The sequence below is a fragment of the Heteronotia binoei genome, chromosome 15 (genome assembly GCF_032191835.1).
Source record: "Heteronotia binoei isolate CCM8104 ecotype False Entrance Well chromosome 15, APGP_CSIRO_Hbin_v1, whole genome shotgun sequence".
Taxonomy (NCBI): domain Eukaryota; kingdom Metazoa; phylum Chordata; class Lepidosauria; order Squamata; family Gekkonidae; genus Heteronotia; species Heteronotia binoei.
The window spans coordinates 27539194-27560378 of record NC_083237.1 but is presented as its reverse complement, the minus strand read 5'-3'; the positions used below and the strand labels follow the sequence as shown (position 1 = coordinate 27560378).

Genomic DNA, 21185 nt, shown 5'->3' with positions numbered 1-21185 from the left:
TGTCTGCTTTTCCCACACCATCGGTCCCTGTTACAGTGCTTTCTCATCCCTCTGCTCAATCATCAAAGGAAGGTCCATTGTTGTGAACAAGTTTTAAAATTCAGTTTTCAACTTCTCAAAGGAATCCAGGCAGAGAGCTTGGAAGAATAGGGAAAGGAAGCTGTAAGACGGGAGAGAGCACTAAACCCAGCTCAGCTAGGAAGGGTGGGTCCTGATGCAAACTAATTTTCATTTATTAAAGCCAAACAGCAACAACATGTTTATGGCAACTTTTTTCTTGAACCATGTCATTATTGGATGATAGGATTTGGAATAAGAACAGGCACAGTTCTTGGTCAAAGGGAATCCAGCAGAAAACATAGACAGGAAGCATTTAAAGAAGTCTGAATATTGACTTTGAATCAACAACAGTTGTACTCTTAGTTCTTATTCCTGGTTCTCATTGTGGTTCTATTGCTTGCAGGGGGAGGAGTCCTTCAGATTCCCAAGGTCAGTTGGGGAAGTGTCAGGACCCCTCGGGTACTTTATTCCAAAGCCAACTTCAGCTCCACCACTGAGCACAAGATCAAGGCCAGTGCAGTAGGTTCCATCAGCGGCAAGGAACAGAATACCCAATGCCACCTCTTCTGGGGTCCCCATACGTCCCAGGAGCTATAAATGTGCAAGGGAAGAGAGATAAATATAGAATTCTATACTCAGCTCACATAAGAGATGATCATGGAGTCTAAAAACCTGAATCTGAGTGGGGCAGGATTTACTAGCAGTAGACTTCAGGTTTCCGGGTTGCAGAATTCTAAGTTTCTTTTCTTTTTTCCCTGCCAAGGTATACACACCCCTACTTATTATGACCTTAGATGTAGTAGAACTCAGGCTGCCAAGGCTGGCTTGGGAGATCCAGAGACTGTGCCTGGGGGGAAGGCAGAGTTTGGGGAGGGGAGAGAGTTCGAGGGGGTGGGGTTCTGCCATAGGAGATACAGGAGACCAAGAGCATCCACCCTCTGGGAACACTCTAGGACTTCTGCTTCCCATACCCTATAGTTCTGCCATTTTCTCCTGAGCACTAATCTCTGTAGCCTGGAGAACAGCTGTCATTCTAGGAGAACTTCAGCCCCCACCTTGAGGATGGAAACCTTAGGAAGAACCATTCATCTGAAGCAGCACCATTCCTGTTTCCCCACAACACACTTGCCTGAAAACTTTCAAGTTCCTGGGCTGCAGCGTTTGGGTTCTTATAACGATTGATTTCCCTTTCCACCATAGGAGTCCAGATCTGGCTTGGTGAGATGCTAAAATTCAAAATGATTGGGAATTTTTAAAAAAAGATCACAGTCATCATGAATCATTAAGGAATATCTTCCCAAGATGAAAGGTATAAAATTTGCAGCTAATCAAGCATTAAAGAAAGTTGATATAAGGTGTTTTACCTTTGGTACATTACTCCAAAAGACTTTGAGAAGATGGATAAGAACTATAAAGCAATTTGTTGGAAAAGTAAAGGGGTAGATGGGATTTCTTATTATACATGGTGGACATGCAAAAAGATGAAGAAATATTGGAAAGAAATACATGCAGAAATTCAGAAAATTTTGAAAACCCAATTTACTATGAAACCTGAGACTATACTATTGGGACTCTTCCTGCACAATATTGCAAGAATTATTTAGATACGTGTTAACTGTGGCCAGAGTGACATTAACAACAAAATGGAAAGCAGAAGAATGCCAGACTTGAGACAATTGGGAAGATAAATTAGTTAAATATGCTGTAATGGCAAAAAACAAACAAACAAAAACAAGTTATATGAACGAAAGTGCAAACAAAGAATTTCAAGAGAAATGGAGAGCCAATTATTCATATTTTGGGTAAAGTCTGATGAGAGGTGATAAAAGTTATTGAAGATGCTAGTACATTATGTCTGATCCTTCTGAAGTAATTAACAAGTGTGGAAATGTGGGGATTTTATCTATCTTTCAGTATATATATGAAATTCACAATATAATGCAATTTCTATTTTATCAATATAGTTTTATAATATAGTTTTCAGTATATTTTATTTTTAAGATGCTATTTTTTAAACTATCAAGAATTTATAAGGCTCAATACAGAGGAATATAGAGTCAATGCTTATGTCAAAATTAAGTATCACCATTGTATTACTATTATTTAAGGTTTGATAAACAATTGGATTTAATTTATTACAATATTTTTTTATAGAGTGTATGGTATATGTGGATATCAGAGATAGAATCAAATATTTGTTATTCTGTTTTAATATTTCCATCTCTTACTTGGGGAGGGACAGTGGCTCAGTGGTAGAGCATCTGCTTGGGAAGCAGAAGGTCCCAGGTTCAATCCCCGGCATCTCCAAAAAAGGGTCCAGGCAAATAGGTGTGAAAAACCTCAGCTTGAGACCCTGGAGAGCCGCTGCCAGTCTGAGAAGACAATACTGACTCTGATGGACCACGGGTCTGATTCAGTATAAGGCAGCTTCATATGTTCTATGATGTTGATCTAATTATAAAAGTTTTGTCAAGGGAAAACGTTTGTGAAAATGTCTTGTAAATGCATTATACATTACAGGTCATGTATAAACGAATGTCCCTTATAAATGTAAATATTTCATATAATCTTATATAAAGTTCCTTTAATTTCCCTATTTTCTGTTTTTATTTCTATACTCCTATTGTCTTTTAAAATAAAAAAATAAAAGAAATATCTCCTCAAGTGAATGAGTTTTGAAGGCATGTTTTTCCTAGAAAGAGAGCAACTTTCATGATGATCCTACAATTTAACACACTGAGTATTTCACCCTATACTCCTGGTTATACATTTCTACACCCCAGAAAAATATGGTATGGAATGCAGCCTCTGCAATCTCAGTCCACAGGGAATTAATAGATCATTTGTTAAAGATACAAGAAAAAATAATAGCAAAACTCCTAGGACTCTTGGGGGTGGGCTTAAGGCGGCTGATTGTATCCTCTTCCCACCTCATTTTTTCTCCTTTGTCTTTCACCTGCTGTCTACATTCTAGGCTCCCTGGAGCAGATTCTGTTCCTTTTAAAGTCAGTCAGTCAGTCACACTTTATTTGTATCCCGCCCTCCTCGACCAATGCGGCTCAGGGCGGCTAACAGCAAAAACTGAATACATACAATATACAATAAATAACAAATAATTACAGTTAATTAAAATCTGTTAAAAATCCGTTAAAATCCGTTAAACCTGGGTTTCGGCCCAGTATTTTGTACTTACCTTAGTCAAAGCTGTACTTTTCTGCACACCAGAGGAAGACATGCTAACGTAGACACCCCCCACAACCTTCTCTGTCTGTAAGAGCAGTGGTTTGGGTACTTTGGTGATATTTGTTATATTTAAAGACATTGCCTATGTACATCCTTAAGGCAAAGCAGATTATTGCAGTGGAAGGAAAATAATGGGATTCATTTTCTCTAATTTTAGAAGTTACCATGTTCGTACCTAACTATTCCTTCTGGTTCTCATGAACAACAATATTTGGAAGGGAAAAGAAATATGTGGATTTTGTATCACTTATATCTTCTCCAGAAAAGTTACCTCAGCCCATTTGTCTGGGTGTTATGCTTTTTCAGTACCAATTATCTGTTATCATTCATTATGATTTTCCCTCTATTATCTCTTCATATGTTTTAGCAACTCCTGGCACTGGGCTCCATTGTAACTCCTGGCGTTGGGCTATAGAGGACCTGTCTCTCTTTCCTGAGAGTATTCTTCAAGGGACACAGTACATCAAAGGTTCTGTATGGGTCATAATCACTTTTACCTGTTGACTCGTACTCTGTATTTGCTCTCGTCAATGGCCAGGGCTTTGGTCATTGCAATCACAGCACCCTGCAAGAGAAATGCACATGAGTAGTTGCTTAAGCACCTATGACGATACTCTGATCTGAATAAAGAGAAGTTTTTAAAGGATATGGGCTTAAATAATGCTTACGATCCAAGTAGCTACTAAGCTTCTCTTAAAGAGAAAGGGTATTTTTAAAAGTCCTGTTGTCCACCTTTATGAGGAAAGAATGGAGGCTGGTAGGCCAGACCATCTCATCCTTCAATATTGACCTTCAGCACCCAAACAAAGACATGTTCCCTCTGCATGGGTAATTTGGCTTTAGAGATCTGAGTCTGATCCCTAGCCCAGGAAACTGGAGCCTGAATATTGGGGACCTGAAGGACAGATTTCTTAGGTAGATGGATAAGTTGGAGCAGAGAAGTAAAAATCTGGACTCTTGGAGTTACAGTTGCCATCAGGCTTTTCATGGCATGGGGGGAAATGACATCACCATGTAAAGAACATTCCCTTAAAACCTCTATTCAAGGGACCAGGCAATTCATTTTCTCTAGGTGACTGGCACTTGGGGTTCTCTGGGGAGGGTGAAAGATGCAGGATGTTTTTGCCTTTGAGGCTTAAATGAGCTTTTTTCCAGTCTGATAATAAGACAGAAAATGTCATTCTGTCGTTGAAAAGAAGAGTTCTCCACTAGAGATTTATTTTCACCTCCTTATTTTCTGCTAAAGGAAGGCCACTTTAGACTGTGAGGAGTCTCTTGTTTGCATTCATTAAAGATCCATTATAGAGCTGTTGGCTTCCTTTGTTTTCGATTACTTATTGGCGGTGTATGGACATATAGTCAAAGAGATGGTATTCCCAGTAGTAATGTATGGAGTCAAAGTGATGGTATTCCCAGCAGTAATGTATGGCTGTGAGAGCTGGACCATAAGGAAGGCCGAGTGCAGAAGATTAGATGCTTTTGAAATGTGGTGCTGGAGAAGAATCTTGAGAATCCCTTGGACTGCAAGAAGATCCAATCAGTCAGTCCTAAGGGAAATCAACCCAGACTGTTCTCTAGATCAGATGCTGAAGCTGAAGCTCAAATACTTTGGCCACCAAATGAGAAGGGAGCACTCACTAGAGAAGATCCTGATGCTGGGAAAGACAGAAGGCAAAAGAAGATGAGGACGGCAAAAGATGAGATGGCTGGACAGTGTTACTGATGTAACAAACATGAATTTGAGCAGACTTCGGAGGATGATGGAAGATGGGAGGGCCTGGCGTAACTTTGTCCATGGGGTCGCAAAGAGTCAGACTCGGCTGGGCAACTGAACAACAACATGGACATATATTCAGCAAGGAGACTCATTTCTTAATTGTATTGTATGCTATTGTATGTTTATACTCAAGATATTATTGTATGGCTAAGGCCTAGTGAATTACATAAATATTTGGATTATTTTTTATTATTATTACTTTGATGATATAGCATTTTCATCCCAGTATTGTCAGGCCATGCTTCATTGAAGTTACTTATATTATATGATTGTATTTAATCCATGCTTACTAACACCATTGCTGAATAAAATGCTATGCCACTAATATCTGTGCTCTGCAAGAGAAAGAGGAGGGGTGGGAATGAGAGTTGCCAAAACTCCAAAGGCCAGTGAAGCCTTTGAAATGCAGAGCACCCAGCTAGCCTCTCTGGCGCCTCCCGAGCAAAGCAAGGACATCACCAAGAGGGGAAGAATGCAACCATCACTGGTGTGAGATAAGCAGGCGTGTGAAAGTGTTACTTGCAGGAACGACTGTAGTTTTATTATGAGAAGTAGTTTAAAGCCCAAGCCTTTGAAGTGTGTTCATAAATGCCAATGGTTCAAGCTATCTGTTATCAGTGTCAATGAATCCATGTAGAGAGTAACATTGTTGTAATCAATAAATGAAACTTAGTTTTTAACAAAGACAAGTCTGATCATTTTGAAACTTCAATGAACCCTTTGCTGACAAGTATCTTTTGTGCATGTTGGCTTAAAAGCTCAACAGCAGAAGCATTAAAAAAAGAAAAAAGCAATCGATTCTGTCCTTAGTCAGGATTACCTTGGTTGTGACAGCTGACAGTATATCCTTCATCCCAATACTACCATGAAGGCTGCCCACGTTGACGATGTTTCCTTTCGTTTGCCGTAAGTAGGGCAGTGCATACTGTATACAAAAATATAAGGTAAATGATGTGCCTAATCTCGAAAAAACACAAAGCTGCCATGTAGCTTGTCCACTGGCAGAGTCCCTCCCCAGTCAGGCTTGCAGAAATTTTTGCAAGTGAAGATGGCAGGGATGAATTCTTAGGGGACAACACAGGTCCTCAGTGGCAGAGCCATGGCCCATTTCCGTTGTTCTGATATGGCCAGCAAATGACTGAATGACCCCAAGAAAGCTTCTAAATCACATACCATTCGAGTTCTTTTCAACTCTGGAGGATGCCATCTGCCCCCCAGGAACAGGGAATCTGCTTATGCATTAGAAACACTCACCTTGGATAATAACAAATAGCTCACGGTATTGAGTTCCATGAGATTTTCTAAGTCACGGGAAGTCACGTCATCTGTTGATTCTTTATAAGCTGTTTGCAAGAGAATACAAAAGGCAAAGGGGGTTTCACAGGAGCGAGAGCTGCAAAGGAAGAGAGAACACATCCACACCCACCCGCCTCCACGATGTGCTGTTGAGTTTCATCTTTCTTTTTCTTTTCCCTTTAAAGTAATGTTCATTTGAGTAAAACCACAAGTCAAACATAATAACCAGATCATGTGGATGTCAGAGTAGCGCTATTGGATCAGATTGGTAGTCCAGCAGGCCATGTGACTCTGTGAAAGCCCATGTGCTCCAGAAGGCCAAAGCCTCTTCCTGTTACTGCACTTGGGTTGCCAATCAGGCTACGGAAATCAGTTCCTCTGGAGAAAACAGCTGCTTTGGAAAAAGAATAATAATAAGAGTTGGGTTTTATGCCCTGCTTTTCTCTACCAAAACAGTCTGACCCCGTGGCACAGAGTGGTAAAGCTGCAGCACTGTGCTCTGAACTCTCTGCTCACGACCTAAGTTCGATCCTGGCAGAATCTGGGTCCAGGTAGCTGGCTCAAGGTCGACTCAGCCTTCCATCCTTCCAAGGTCGGTAAAATGAGTTCCCAGCTTGCTGGGGGGAAAGTGTAGCTGACTGGAGAAGGCAATGGCAAACCACCCTATAAAAAGTCTGCCGTGAAAACGTTGTGATGCGACATCACTGCAGAGTCGGAAACGACTGGTGCTTGCACAGGGGACCTTTCCTTTCCCTTTCCTTTCCCTACCAAAGATCTCTCAGAGCTGTTTACAACCCCATACCATACCAAACCTTTAATGGCATAATAGATTCAGATAAAAATACACAGAATATAAAAATTTAAACATTGGAGATAAAATCAAAATAAAACCGAGCTTACAGATACATTCAAACATGGTCAGAATTAAATTTAAGGATATCAGCCAGAAATTTTGCCACAGCCTCACTAACCACCCCCTCAGTATCACTCAATAAATAATAACAGGGTGGCAGAATAGACAAATCTGGAGAAAAAGAAAGCTTGCCAAATAAATCTTTACGGAGGTTATGGTAAAAAGAACAATCAAGCAATATATGCTGGATTGAGTCAGGGGTATTCGCTCCACAGGAGCAAAGTCTGTCGGCTAAAGGGACTCGCTGATATCTCCCTTGTAAAACTTTGGAGGGAAACGCGTTTAGTCTGGCCAACATAAATGCCCTGCGATGACTTGGAGTGGTTAGGTCTGATAGATAATTGGGCATTTTGCCACAAAAAGCATAAAGACCTAAGGAAGCTGGAGAGCAAGTATAAGGGAGAGTTGGCCGTAATTTCGTTTCCTCCAATTCCCACAGTCTCAGTTTAATACATCTGAAGATATATGACTCTTCAGAGGTAGAAAAATCATCTACCTCTAACCCCAATTGATTGAGTTTAGACAGAAGCAGTGCTGTCCAGGACGAAATATATGGGTCTCTTTTCATACAATCAAGAAGGCTGTTGGGATCTGTTCTAAAATGAATTTTGAGCCAGAATTTAAACACTGCAATCCAGGCTTTTGTCTCCACCAAAGACTGACCCACTTCAGAGCAGAGAGCAAAGTAGGACACACATTTTGGCAAACCAAGAATTTGTCTAAAGAATGAGGCTTGAATGCCCTCCACTTTCCTGGTAAAAGCTGAGATCCATATAGGGATACCATAGAGGATTTGGGCAAGCGTTTTGGCTTTGAATACTTTAATAGCTGCTGGAACTAATTGGTTGCCCCTTGCAAAGAAAAACTGTTTAATTTGAGCAGCTGAACATTTAGCCAAGTTGATGGTGTTGTTACGATGTGAAACCCAGCTTAACTTGTGGTTAAAAGTGATCCCCAAGTATTTAAAATTTTTTGTTTGCTCGATTGTTGAATTGCCAATAAACCATCTCTGTGGGCCCCAGCAATTTGAAAAGACAACTACTTTAGATTTGGCATAATTGATAGAGAGTGAATTACAATTACAGTAGTCATAAAAGGCGTTCAAATACCTTTGCAGGCCCACTCTTGTACAAGAGAGGATGGTAGTGTCATCGGCATAAAGTAATAAGGGGACCGCTCGGCCTGCAAGTTTAGGCGGATGACCATTGATAGGGGTCAAAAATTGTGCCAGGTCAGTTAAAAATAAATTAAAAAGATGTGGGGCCAGCACACAACCTTGTTTTACCCCCTTTAACACTGGGATTTTACTAGTCAAGTCACCGCTAGAAGAAAATTTCACTTGGCAAAAGGTATTAGAATGAAGTTTCCTCAAGAGAAACAGCAAACGAGGGTCCATTCCCAGGTAACCTAGCTTGATCCATAGTTGGGCTCTATCTATTGAATCAAAAGCACCCTTCAAATCGATGAAGGCAGCATATAATTTTTTTGACCCGGTATGCATATATTTTTCAGCAAGGAAGGCCAGAGTGCAGCAGTGATCCATAGCAGATTTGCCTTTGGAGAAGCCAATCTGTTCAGGACCTATGATGTTGCCTAGGCGCATCCAGTCAGTTAATCGGAGTTCTAAATGTTTTGCATACAATTTGCCCACTATAGATAATAAACTAATGGGGCGGAAGTTTTCTGGTAACTCCAACCCCCCCTTTTTGTATATTGGGATAATTATAGAGTCAAGCCAAGAGTCAGGGATGGAGCCATGCAGATCGATAAAAGAGAACAATTTTGCAAGGGGCAAGAGCCACCAATCGGCAAACTTTGTGAATACCTCAGCGGGAAGGCCATCAGGGCCAGGTGCTTTACCCGCTTTTAAATCCTTCAATAACTCACTGATTTCCTCTAGAGTTACTGGAGGCCAGACCGGCATATCAGTAACTGAGGGGTTTGCTAAGATGGGAGGGGATACACATGGGGCAGCAAAAATGTTAGAGAAGTAATCAACCCATGTTTGCTCAGAGATATTTGGGTCAGTAACAGAATTGTTTTTTAGATTACCTGAAATGATTCTCCAGAAGGCCTTATTATCGTTAGATTTTATCGAGTGGTAAAGTTGGTCCCATTTATTCTGAAAGAAAGCTTTCTTTTTGGATGTAGTAAGCTCCAGGTAGGCTGTCTTGTAAGCAATGTAGGCCTTAATTTTTGATTGGTCTTTGGAGTGACAAGCCTCTTTAAAATGAGCTCTCAGTTCTTGTTTCCAAGCTAAACAATCTGTATCGAACCAGCTGGAGAAACTAGACCTAGACAAGATCACCGGTTTAGCTTTGGCACTACAATAATCAATTAATAATGAAAATCCTGAAAGGATTGAATCATCTGAATTGGAATTAATGATTGAATCCCTTAATCTGCATAGCGCTTCAGAGCCAAAGAGGGAAGAAAACTCCCTTTCTAGGGCCGGGGATGTTTACAATCTCCTTCCCTTCCTCTCCCCACAACAGGTACCCATGTGAGGTAGGTGGGGCTGACAAAGCTCCGAGAGAACTGGGACTGGCCCCCAAGGTCACCCAGGAGGCTTCATATGGAGGAGGAGTGGGGAATCAAACCCAGCTCTCCAAAATAGAGTCTGCCTTTCTTAACCACTAGACCATACTGGGCTTTATGGCATTATACCCTAGTGAGCTCTCTCCTTCCTCAATCTCACTCTGGATTAACAATTAGGCCAAGTAGCAATGGCCTATGGGTCCTCATACCTTTAGGGACCCTGGGCTGGCTTTCCCCCCATCTCTGGTTTCCCCCCTGCTTGCAGCCTTCCCAGCCTGCATGTGCAGCTAGCAACTGAGCCGCTTTTTGCCCGACTTGCCTAGTGCGGCTGCTGCTAGCATTGTCACCAAATTTGTATCTCTCTGCCTCTCCCCCACAGCTTTGTCAAAGGGGCTTTTGAGAAGGTGCCTGCGGGCTGCAGCGGGGGCCGTGGGTGGTGGGGCGGGCACACTGACTCTGAGATAATTTGCGAGCGCCTCCCCCCCAAGATTTTGACTGCCTAGGGGCCTCCACAGGGTTTAATCCGACACTGCTTCCAGGCTTCACCCCTAAATCTCCAGGAATTCCCCAGGCCAGAGTTGGCAGTCCAATACAGTCCTCCAACCACTGGTCTCCAGAAAGTTACAGGCTCTGAATATGGTGGTTTCATTTCCCATTGCAGTTTCCTGGCATTGATGGACCCATCCTTCATGAATCTATGTAAGCCTCCAATTAATCAAGAGGCCATCACTGCATCCTTAATACTAAAGTCCAAAAGCTGATTCCTCTTTAAATGAAGAGGTACTTCCTTTAGAAGCGGTTAGTGTGTAAGAGACACAGTGCCTTGAGGAAGCAAGTCCCAAGAGCTTCATCTAAATATGCTGTGTTTATTAGGCTACTGTAATTTCTTTGGAAACAGCAACCTGCAAAGCTATAGTTTCTTGAACCCTTCATTGGACAAGTCCATTCTGACTTTTGAATAAACAAGAGACACCCTCCCACCCAGACATATACCTCCCAGGGATTCTTCCCAGACCGCCAAAGTCTGAAAAAAAATTGCTCACCAGTTCCAGCGTTGTTCACCAGACAGTCCAGGCATCCATAACATTCTACAGTGACCTGAATCAGCCTCTGCAGGAGCAGGGAGGAAGATCTAAGGCAAGGCAAGGACAACAACAGCATCGAGAGCTCTGCAATCCCAGAGCTGCAAGTGAACATCATTAGAACTACCCTGGGCTGCACCTGCCCAGGTGTTCAGAATAAGCAAAGAAGACAGGGAAGGGAAGCAAAGGAACAGGGGAATATAATACAGCATGGGTGGCCAACGGTGGCTCTCCAGATGTTTTTTGCCTACAACTCCCATCAGCCCCAGCCAGCATGGCCAATGGCTGGGGCTGATGGGAGTTGTAGGCAAAAAACATCTGGAGCACTACAGTTGGCCACTTCTGTAATAGAGGATCCAATCGGGGGGGGGGGGGACAATGTCACATCCTGCTTGGGGAGAGAGTTCAAGCCCCAGCCAGAGGGGACTGCAGTGAGAGTGCCTTCTTTCTAAAGGGACTCCTCATTGTCCTGTGGCAGAATGCTTTTCTGAGGTTCCACAAATTAAGCTTTCTTTATTCTTAATCAGATCAGTGATATGACTGCTGCACTCTGTTGTAACACTTCTGACCTTATTGGGCCCAGAGTCAAGGAGGCAAGATTTGCAGTCAGCTTGAGTTCTGCCCATTGTCAGGCTCCACAAAACTCCAGCACCAGCCATGTGCCCTGATATCTCCTACAGTAGCTGGCAGCCTGCAGGTCATTTTCTCTAATAGTCTAGCCTTCCTCTCTTCCTTACCTTGCACCCAGCGCAGCCAATCTTCTAAAACAATAGTTAAGGGTGTTACCGCAAGATTAAACAACTCTCTCTCTTAATTCCACTCCCTCTTTTCCACACATCTTCCTTCACCTAATTTTTCACACACACACCCCTTACTTTCACTTCTTGGTCTCAAGAGATATTCATCCCTGTCCTGTTGACAGGATGAATTTAAGAGTAGTATTTTTTTTTGGGGGGGGGGGGGATGGCATCAACGCTGAAGAAGATGGCCACCTAAAGGAGAGGCTCCTTCCCGCCTTCTCCTCAGAACTTGCCTATCTCTGACAGATATACACCTATCAGCACTCATAACATGGGTAAACATAGCTCTGACAAAACTACTTCAAAGGCAACCAGTGGGAAAGACATTATAGCATTTTTAAACAAACCTTCACTCAGCAACAACTCTGAATACGTCAGGAACAACAGCAATAAAACGGCAACTGGTGACAGTCCTCTCCCACAAGCCTCCTCCTCTTTCTCTGACCCAGCAACATCTACTTTACTAGCTCCAATGTAATCCAACATTTTAAAAAAAAAAACCATGGCTGCACTAATTCAGCCTCTTGAAGAACAATTTTCTGATTTTAAGATCACACTAACCAAAGTCTACCAAACTGTTAAGGATGCGAAAGAGTTAAGCTTGTCCCTAAAGGAAGATGTAAGTTCCTTCCAGGCAGAAAATGACGCACTTGTGACAAAATTCTCCAGCTAGAGGCTTCAGCACAGCAAGAGAATATCAAACTTTGGGACTTTCCTGAATAAGTGAACATTAATGCAATGTTTTTGTAGCTGAGTGGCTAGCACATGAAATGCATCTGGAAGAAGACATCTTCCCTTATGTGATTATTGCATTTTGACTGGGTCCCTTGAAGAGCCCCTCCAGATGTGGACCGTGAGACATCCTAATTACCATGCCTGATCAACGTGTCCAGAGACAAATTCTAGAACTAACCTGCCAAAAAAGCAATCTCTTATTTTAAGGCAATTTTTCTTTACCTTTCCTGATCAGCCTCAAGAAGTACTGAGTAGGTGCCGTGATCTTAAACAGGTTACAGACACCCTGAGACATGCCAGAATCAGATACAAATGGTCTAATGTCTCAAGACTGCAAATTACATTCAAAGACAATATCTGCTATGCAGCTGATTTGCCTTCAGCAGGGTTTTTTTTGTAGCAGGAACTTCTTTGCATATTAGGCCACACACCCTGATATAGCCAAGAGCTTACAGGGCTCTTAGTACAGGGCAGTGAGAGTGCCTTCTTTCTAAAGGGACTCCTCATTGTCCTGTGGCAGAACAGGAATTGGTCTTCAGGAATTGTTCCTCCACATTCCAATGATCACTGACCCTGCTAAACTGTCCCAGAAATGCAGATGTTTGCTTTCACCTTCCACGGAGAACAAAGTTGTAGTCAGACAATCCTGCACACACTGAACTATCTTTCACTATTGCATTTTATAATTAATCCTGCTTACTAGCCCAGTATTTATAATATTCTTGTCATGCTGTAATGTTAAAGAAATAGCATCTATTAAGGTTCAAGGAGAGGGAGGGGGGAACCTCCTTTATAGCTCCTACACTTATTGCAGTCTCTTACTGTTGGGTTCTTCCCAATAGCCTTCAGTGGGTTTACTGGCTTAGGGTGAGCAAGACTGCCACTTTTTAGTAGATCATTCCAGTCTTTGCACAGTTTATGTTCAATTTGCATATTATCTCACATCTTCCTTCCTTCACACAGCTGACTTACTCATTCAATAACATTAACGTACCGTGTCACTAAGTTTTGATGACTTCTGTCCCTATTCATTACTACAACTCATGTCATCCATAGTTGCCTCAAGCATCACACTCATTCAATATCCCTCTCTGTCTCCTAGCTTATACCTCTAACGAGGACTGAGGTGGGGGGACAGCAATGTTCCCTCTTAGCTGCAGAATCTTGTGAGAAAAAATTCTACTTTGTGGTTTACTGGCATTAAAGTTGTGAGCTACTGCATAAATTAGTGTGCTCTCGGATCATCCTTCATGAGCTCCTGGTTCAGACCAACATGGTTAATAACCTGAACCTGTTGTCTGGCCATTATTATGATTCATTTTATTTTATGATTATTACTGAAAATACTGTTGTTGTACTGAGGAGAGGCCCTGACCTAGAGAGCCCCAGCCTAGCCTCAGAAGCTGAGCAGGGCTGACACATAGGCAGGCAATGACAAACCACCTCTGAATGTCTCTTGCCTTGAAACCCTGTGGGTGTCAAACTCATTTGTTATGAGGGCCAAATCTGACATAAGAAAGACCTTGTCAGGCCGGAATACCTCAGGCCGGGCCATGTGTGTACCTAGCAGAGATATAAACTTTATAAAGGACACAGACAACCACAATTAAAGATTAGCACTCCATGGAACTGAGCAAAGGAAGCTCTGGCTCTTTCCTTCCTTCCTCAGGGACAAGGAGGGAGCAAAGTCTCAGAAGGTCTCAGATTCAGTGGGAGCTCACAGGAGCACAGCTTCTGAACCTTTCTAAGAGTTCCACCTCATCCTTCTGAGAGTTCCACCTCCCTGTCCATTGAATAGTATGTGCAGCTGCATAACAATCCCTAGATGAGCTCCACCACCTATTTTTCTACAAAAGGACCCCTGAGTCTCAGCCAATAGAGGAAGAGAGGCTTGGCTCAGTAGCTCTGCTGTATGATAGAGCCTGGCAAAGCAAGCTATTCTGCCCCCCTTCCTCTTCAAGGGAGGAGCCTCAGCAATGGAGAATATAGAGGCTTTGCTCTGTAGCTCCTGTGTGATTGAGCGAGCCTGACAAAACCAGCTGTGATGCAGAAGGAAGCAAAAGAGATGGAGAAGGAAGCAGATGACAGCCAGTTGTTCGTGGACCTGATAGGAGCCCTCCAGGGGCCTGATTCAACCCCTGACCCTCATGTTTGACACCCCTGCACTACGGGGTCGTCATAAATCAGCCATGACTTGATGGCAACAACAAAAAGAGGAGGAGGTGTTAAAAAAAAATATCTGCCCTGGGTGCCAAACAGTCTTGTACAGAGACGGAAAATATTTTGGGAAGCAGCTAAAGAAGAACCCCCAAAGAAGCACCATTCTTCACCCAGTTTTAGCCTACCTTAATGTCTGACTCCTTGCGAACATCACAGACTTGGAAGCAGGCAGTCCCTGGGCACCCAGAAGCCTGTAATGCACTCTGAATCTCTTGTCCCTTTTCCGCTGCAAAAGGGTAGAACAGAACGCTTGTCAGCAGAACAAACCTTCTAAACCCTACCTCTTTTGTGCAGCCTCTGCCTTATTCCCTCCATCTTCCTTTCCACCTGTGCTCAACTTCTAAGTACATGCAAGTATGTTTGCTAAATTCATTGAAGGCTGTTGCTCTTCTCTCTGGGTGGTTTTCTTCATTTGGAGAAAGGGAGGCTAAAAGGGCTTCTCTCTCTCTCTCTCTCTCTATCTATCTATCTATCTATCTATCTATCTATCTATCTATCTATCTATCTATCTATCTATCTATCTATCTATCTATCTATCTATCTATCTATCTATCTATCTATCTCTCTCTCTATCTATCTATAGTTTAAAATGGGGAAATCAGCTTCTTGGGGAGGGGGTCCCATCTAGTGCTGCCTACTGGAACAGTGGAAGAGAAAAACTTGATGACTCATGAGTAGACACAGATCATGTGCAGCGAAAAGAAGGGCTGATGATCCCACTTTCTATCATCTGTCTCCTTTTCTGGGAGTGTTTGCTAACACTCTACTCAAGGATGAATATAACTAATTTCTTACCTGCCTTCTCCCTCATAAAGGGGTTGAGCAGAAGATGGGAAATGCCACTTTGACCACAGTCTTCTCATTCTTATTTACTTTCATCTCCAGCTCTGGTACTTTAAGCCTCATCTCTTCTTTCTTTATATTTGCTACCCTTTTTTGAAAAAGGGCTAGACTTTCTGCGCTGTCAAATTAATGCGGCATTGAGGTGCAGCAAGCTGGGATGACCCTGGATGACGCTCGATTGCCAGATGTGGATGTCTGAACGAACACATTTAATCCGTCAGCGAGACGGAGCTGTGTTGCCACTAATGGTACGTCTGACTGCACCCTGAGATATTTTAATAATTTAAAAGAACAAGGAATCAGGGAAGTAAGGGGCTGGATCCTGTGATGATGATGATTAATTTATTTAATTTGTACCCTGCCCTTTCCCAGAGAAGTAAACGGCTGAATCTTGGGATTGTATCATTCCTGGGCCAGAAGTTCTGCATTGGTCACCCATCTGTTTCTGGGAACAGTCGATGCAGAATTCTGGTTCTTACCTTCAGGACGGTCACTGAAGGGCCTTCTTCTCCCATATTGCCCATCCCTCCACCCAGTTAAGACCTGCTTCAGAAGCCCTGCTCTCTATACCTGCAGAGGTGATGTGAGTGGTGATCAGTGAAAGGGGGCTAACTATGGAATGCTTCAATCCACCTTGAAGTAGAGTTGCCAGCCTCCAGGCGGGGCCTGGAGATCTCCTGCTTTTACAACTGATCTCCAGCTGGCAGAGATCAGCTCCCCTGGAGAAACTGGCTGCTTTGGAGGGTGGACTCTGTGGTACTGTGCCATGCCAGTCCCTCCCCTCCCCAAACCCCATCCTCTTCGGTCTGCACCCCCGAAGTCTCCAGGTATTATCTTGCACAAACCTGGCAATCCTATGCTTGGGCCTCACCTGGCCAAGTGATTTTTTTTTACCTCAGCTTTTAATTAAGGGGATTGTTCTTTTGCAATTATTATTACAGCCTGCTTCTAGCCTGAGGCCTGTTTCATGAAAATCATTTTAGGCTGCTAAATGTTTTGTTTTTGTAATTCTCTTGCTGGGCTTTTTAATGACCAGGCTATTAATCTCTTTTTTTAATCACAATTCTTATGCTTTGCTATAATTTTATTACATTTGTAAGCTGCATCAAGAAAGTTTTCTGCAGAAGTGGCATTTAATTTTTTAAAATAAACAAGGGGACCCAGTTGTGGTGGGGAGAGGAAAAGCATTCTGGACTTACCTTCAGATGCTTCTGCACAGAAGACCACATTGGATCCCTGGCGAACTGGAGGGCAAGGAGATAAAGGAATGCAAAATAAAACTCAAAGGCTTGGCACACAGAGAGATGTACATCACAAGGTTTAGTAAAGGCTCACTTCCTGCCTCCCCCTCATATTTGTCTCTAGTCCTTTTTAAAAAAACACCCACATACTCTTGTGCAGAAAAAAAACCCCAAATTCTTTTCAGTCTCAGGAGGGGCAGCCTTCTGCAGGCAGATCTTCTTGCCAAGAACAGACCATCAAATAGTCTGTCATCAGGGCTTTTTTGTTTGTTTGTTTGTTTTAAAAGCCCAGCAGGAACTCATTTGCATATGAACATATGAAGCTGCCTTATACTGAATCAGACCGTTGGTCCATCAAAGTCAGTATTGTCTACTCAGACTGGCAGCGGCTCTCCAGGGTCTCAAGCTGAGGTTTTTCACACCTCTTTGCCTGGACCCTTTTTTTGGAGATGCTGGGGATTGAACCTGGGACCTTCTGCTTATCAAGCAAATACTCTACCACTGAGCCATCGTCCCTCCCTATTAGGCCACACCCCCTGATGCCAAGCCAGCCAGAACTGCATTCCTGTGCATTCCTGCTCAAAAAAAGCCCTGTCTGTGATTATGAGAACAGAAGCCCCCCTCTCCCTCCCCCTCTCTCTACAAAAATAGGTTCAGGTGAGTAGCTATGTTGGTCTGTGGAAGAAGAGCATGGTTTGAGTCCAGCAGCAGCATCTTAAAGACCAGCAAGATTTCTAAGATGTAAATATTCCAGAGTCAAAGCTCCCTTTCCGATAGGTGACTCTTGAGAGCTTCAACCCTGGAAATCTTGTTGGTGTTTAGGTGAGTCAGATCTTGCTCCTCAAAACCCTATTTCTTGTACATGTGGTGCCTTCAGTTTTATTATTACTCCAGCAGCTGACTTCTTTCAATGATGCAGACCAAGAACTTGTTTCAGGGCTAAGCCTGGAGACTAGAGATAGAAGCCGGAGTTACATCTCCTTTGAGTTACACCTCCGCTCCCCTGCATTTCTGAGAAAGCATCAGAAGCAGAAAGGAAATTTCATTAGGGGGAAATGAAAACCATTGTGCAGTGCCAATGTCCTTAATTTGTTACTATAGCTGAGTAAACAATTTTTCTTCATGCTGAATTTTGATTTGTGTGTGTGTGCATCCACACACAGCACTTCTTTTAAAATTGCCTTTTATATACAGGGGAATGAATTCTCTCCAATACCAGGAAGTACCTCTACCCTGGGGAGGGGGGAAATTGTGCCTCCCTTACTTCCCCTGATCAATAAATTAATTATCATATGGCACTGTGCATAGAATAGCCAGGAGATCCTAAGACTGTCTGGCAGGTCTTTTAGTGTTATGCACAACTAGGTGGTGAGCTATACTTGTTTTTAGGCCAAGAGATGTTTGAAATATGATTTCCCATTGCTTGCCTATGGATTGAAACCCTGGTATTCCTTGGAGGTTGCCTTTCAAAATACTAGCCAAGGCCAATCCTGCTTAGCTTCCAAGATCTGACAAGACCTGGCTAGCCTGGACTATCCAGGTCAGGGGTTTCACTCTTATGACACCCCTCCCCCTGCAAAAAAAAAACCCTGTGCCAGAGGGACAATATCTTTTGTCAGTGCTCCTGAGCAATGGGTCAGCAGTGGCAGCAATGGGTCAGCAGTGGCAGGTCAGCAAGTCCACCCTATAACACGGAAGCTCGTTGAGTGGCCTTGGGGCCAGTCACAGACTCTCAGGCAGTGTTCCCTCTAAGATGAGTTAGTGTGAGTTAGCTCACAGTTTTTTAGCCTCCAGCTAACACATTTTTGTCTTAGCTCAGGAAAAATGGCCCCAGAGCAAATTAATGTATGCAGTAGCTCACAATTTTAATGCCAGTAGCTTACAAAGAAGAATTTTTGCTCACAAGACTCCATAGTATAGAGGGAGTATTGCTCTCAGGCTAGCCTATCTCACACTGCCTTTATTGTTGAGGTAAAATGGAGAAGGGGAGAATCTTGTAAGCCATTTTAGGTCCTGCTTTGGAGGGAAAAGCGGGGTATAAATGAAGTAAACAAATGAAATAAGAACAGAGCCCTTGTTGTATGATTGCAAAAGGGCCATCCACATTGTTACCCTCTTTCCCTCACTGGTCCACTGGATCTCTTCAGGAAGCTCACAAAGAGAGCCTGAAAGCCACAGATCTCCCCTTTGGCTGAGGAGAACCCTTCTTTTAAACTATTTAAAAGAACATGAGTATGATCTTCTTGGACATTGGCTCATCATGGTTAAGCTACTATGAAAGGCTGCCATTCCTCCCTCCCCAGAAAATTTACAGCAGCCCCCACCCCACAGCAGGCATTCCATGTGGGAAACCTCCCCCAGCTCTGAGACCCCGCCTGGAAAAAGAAGCTGCCCATCAGCTCTGGAAATACACCTCCCACAACAGGCTCACAGTTCTAGCATCTGAGAGTGCATCCAGAAGCCGGATTGTCACCTCATACAGGGCTGTCTCAACACATGGGCCTGATGGGCACTTACCCGTGGGCCCCATGAGCATAGGCGCCCCATACTAATCTACATATGATGCAGTACTAATAACCATTTACATTTTTATTCCTGTGAGTAGTTGCCGTAGGGGTCCAGTACACTGCTTTGCCTGGGGCCCATAATGCTGTTAAGATGGCTCTGACCTCATATTCTGGCAACCTGGGCTTCAAGAACTTCTGTAGCAGGTTTAAACTCAGCAGGTGCAGCTTCACATGCTATGAAAAGAAGAAGCTCCCACCCCACCCCAGAAATTGAACCACAGCTAATCAGGGTAGTTCTTGCTACCTGTTTTCCATGCAAGCAATCAGTTCTGGAACACATAAGGTATCACTGCCAGGAAGAGCCTCATGGCACATCAAAGACCTTGTCCACATAACCTTATGCCAGAAGGGACTACTGACAGACAGGCAAAAATGCCTCTGAGGATATAAAGTCACATTCCCCTCCCTCCTAATTTCCCTCCACCACAGATTAGAGGTGTAGAGAGTAGGGATGCCAACTTGGAGTTATGATTGGAGATCCCCTGAAATTACAACTCATCTCCAGACTGCAGAGGTCAGTTCCTCTGGAGAAAATGGCTGATTTGGAGGGTGGACTCTATGGAATTGTATCCCACTGAGGTCCCTGACCTCCCCAGGCTCCATCCCCAAATATCCAGGAGTTTCCCAACCTGGAGATGGCAACCCTTCCACCCTGCCCCCCAGTAGGGACCTGGCAACTCTAATAGGGAGCACAACTTCCTAAATCTTCCTGGCAAGTTTGACACCAGCCCCTGTTGGCAGAAATTGCCCCCTCCTCCATAATTACTTGTCTCTGTTCTTACCAAATTCTTTCACAGTGGCCAGGCCAATGCCTGAGGTGCCACCAGTCACAATCACCACCTTGCCTGGGTAACGGAGTGAAGTGTCCATGACAGTTCTTTTGCCTTCGTTTCTCTTAATGACTAAAATTCATTAAGAGTTTGGGAATATAAACTGCTCTGGGTGGAGCTGCTGGGTGGAGATAAGCAACTGCTGAATTTGGGAATATAAACTGCTGAGTGGAGCAACACAACTGCTGAATTAGGACTTTGCTGACTGCCACTTTCGTAAGTTGTGGAGCATGAGGACTGGTCATCATTGAACCTGGAGAAGGAGACTGGGGGGGAGGCTTTCTAGAAGTTTCTATGTTTTGTCCAATTTACACCTTTGACACCTGGACTGGAGGAACTGTGGCTAAGGTTGCCAGCTCCAGGTTGTGAAACATCTGGACATTTTTGATGTGGAGCCTGAGGAAGACAAGGTTTGGGGAGGTGAGGGACTTCAATGGGGTGTAATGGCACAATGGGGTGTAATGCCATCTTCTAATGCAGCCATTTTCTCTATGTGAACTGATCTCTGTTGCCTGTAATAGTGGAAGATTTCAGCAACCACCTGGAAGTTGGCAACCTTAACTGTGGCTGAATCAGATTCCACAACAAAACAGAGCAGCCAGGACATTGCTTACAAGTAGAGTTGCCAACCTCCAAGAGGGGCATGGAAATATCCTGGAATTGTGAATGGTCTCTCCAGGCTACAGAGATCAGTTCCTCAGGAGGAAATGGCTGCTTGGAGGGAGGACTCTATGGCAGGGCTTTGAACTCATTTGTTATGAGGGCCAGATCTGACATAAATGAGACCTTGTTGGGCTGGGTCAGGTGTGTCATAAAATATAATGCCAGGTAGCAGAGATATAAACTTTATAAAAGACACAGACAAACACAAAGAGTTTTTAAAATCTTAAAATAAAACATGCTTAAAACATTAGCATTCATTGATCTTACAGGTGCTTTGTTTGTATCTCTCCTGTGCAATCCAGGGAAGTGGGCAAAGAAAGCTCCAGCTCTTTCCTTCCTTCCTCAGGGTCAAGGAGGAGGAGGAGTCTTGGCCAATA

At 43.4% G+C, this 21185-nt stretch overlaps 1 protein-coding gene across 1 annotated transcript; it reads right to left on the bottom strand.

The window, feature by feature from the left end:
- Positions 1–450: 450 nt before the first annotated feature.
- LOC132583335 (17-beta-hydroxysteroid dehydrogenase 14-like) lies at positions 451–19284 on the bottom strand. Its single transcript, XM_060254998.1, has 9 exons — positions 19266–19284; positions 16707–16751; positions 14790–14890; positions 10871–10937; positions 6335–6423; positions 5901–6005; positions 3801–3868; positions 1190–1286; positions 451–651 (listed from the first exon to the last, which is right to left on the bottom strand). Exons 1-9 carry the CDS (start codon positions 19282–19284, stop codon positions 451–453), a joined length of 792 nt encoding a protein of 263 aa, XP_060110981.1.
- Between the last annotated feature and the right edge of the window lie 1901 nt (positions 19285–21185).

Bases quoted from the DNA above. Each gene is read 5' to 3' on its own strand.
- LOC132583335 (XM_060254998.1), bottom strand. The intron at 6,424-10,870 runs GTGAGCAATTTT...TCTTGCAAACAG, and splicing joins GGTGAACAACGCTGGAACTG to CTTATAAAGAATCAACAGAT. The intron at 3,869-5,900 runs GTAATCCTGACT...TTTCTCTTGCAG, and splicing joins TGTCAGCTGTCACAACCAAG to GGTGCTGTGATTGCAATGAC.